The following is a 1,278-nucleotide window of genomic DNA, read 5'->3' on the forward strand; positions in this document are numbered from 1 at the left end:
CCGGAAAGTTGGGACTCGCTAGGAGAGCACAGCCGCCGCCTTCCCATGCCCCCCCCCCCTTCCAGGCAGAGGCAGGCCCAGCTGTCTTCTTACCTGAGCAGGTGGCACCGCACCTTCTGGGCCCGAGGAGGGGTGTCTACTCCTCAGGGCCCGGTGCGAGCTTTCTAACCAGCTCGGGTGCTGGGACCGTGAGAAAGCCAGCACCCCCGAGACGGGGCCCAGGCAGCACGGGGTTTGTTCACCCGCATGCGGCCGTGGCCTGCTGAGCACCTGCGTCGGGGGGCGGGGGGGGAGGAGGGACAGGTGATCCTGGTGACCCGGAGGCCGCCGAGTGCCCATCTCCTGCAGCTGAGTGTCCTTGGGGCTGACTGGTCCGGATTCCCCTGGAAAGCTCGGAAATGACTTCCTGAAGGGTCTGGGGGTCTGGGAAGGACCCCCAGGATTCCCAGCCTCGGTGCCCCTGGATGGATGGGGCGGAGGGGTGGGGACTCCCTGGAGCAGCTGCCCTCTGCTCAGAGCACCGGCCCCCGGGAGCGTCCCAGCTCCTCCACCTCTGTCCCTCCAGTGGGGAGGGAACGGCTTCCGGCCCCAGACACCCGCAGCTGATGCCAGCACAGTCGTGGGCATGAGCAGTACTCTGGGGACAGTGTGGGCACCGCTGGTGCAGCTGAGGGGTGCCCCCTTTTCCTGCACCGTGCTGGGTGACCTTGCACAAGTCCCTCTCCCAGTGATGGTGGGTCACAGAATGTCCCCCTGGGCATATGGAGTGGGAGGGGTGGTGTTGGAGGCGTGCAGCGGGGTCGTGAAACCGCGGACTGCAGGTGCAGGCTCTGGGTGAGCCACCCGGCCCGGCCGACCCGGGGGTTTCATGGCACGGGGAGCCAGCCCCCTCAAAGGCCTCTGTGTCTCTGCCATGTGGGGCTGCTCCACAGATGCAGCGAGATCCAGCGAGGAATGACGACCGCGCTCAGGAGGGGCCGGGCGGGCGGAGCTGCGGGAGAGATTTATCCGTCTCAGTGAATTACAGCGGCTCCCGGGGCTCCGGGCGGGAGGCCGGCGGGAGGGTGGGAGGCGGGGCAGCGTGGTGGCCATGCTGGTCCTGTTCTCTGAGACCCCCGGCCCCGCCACTGTCTCCCCACAGCCAGTTCCCATCTGTGCGCCAGGAAAAAGGCAGTTTTGGGGGGGGATGTTCCCTGGGGCAGCCACTCAGCCTCCACATGTGCAAAAACAGGGGTGCTTCTGCCTTCCCCACGGGCACAGGGCAGGCCCGCGTGGGGC

General features: G+C 67.7%; 1 protein-coding gene across 2 annotated transcripts in view; it reads right to left on the reverse strand.

The window, feature by feature from the left end:
* LOC106727072 (splicing factor, proline- and glutamine-rich-like) overlaps positions 1–1,272 on the reverse strand; it is a 4,206-nt gene extending 2,934 nt beyond the window's left edge. Inside the window, exon 1 of one of the 2 annotated variants that reach the window (XR_001363224.1) lies at positions 94–607. Coding sequence is in view for 1 of the 2 variants with exons in the window: in XM_014544227.1 (XP_014399713.1) it covers positions 94–627 (534 nt within the window). In the remaining variant the exon portion in view is untranslated. Of the gene's footprint in view, positions 1–93 lie in introns of both variants that reach the window. The other variant, XM_014544227.1, reaches the window with a different exon arrangement.
* Between the last annotated feature and the right edge of the window lie 6 nt (positions 1,273–1,278).

This window comes from Myotis brandtii, unplaced genomic scaffold (assembly GCF_000412655.1).
Source record: "Myotis brandtii unplaced genomic scaffold, ASM41265v1 scaffold357, whole genome shotgun sequence".
Lineage (NCBI taxonomy): Eukaryota > Metazoa > Chordata > Mammalia > Chiroptera > Vespertilionidae > Myotis > Myotis brandtii.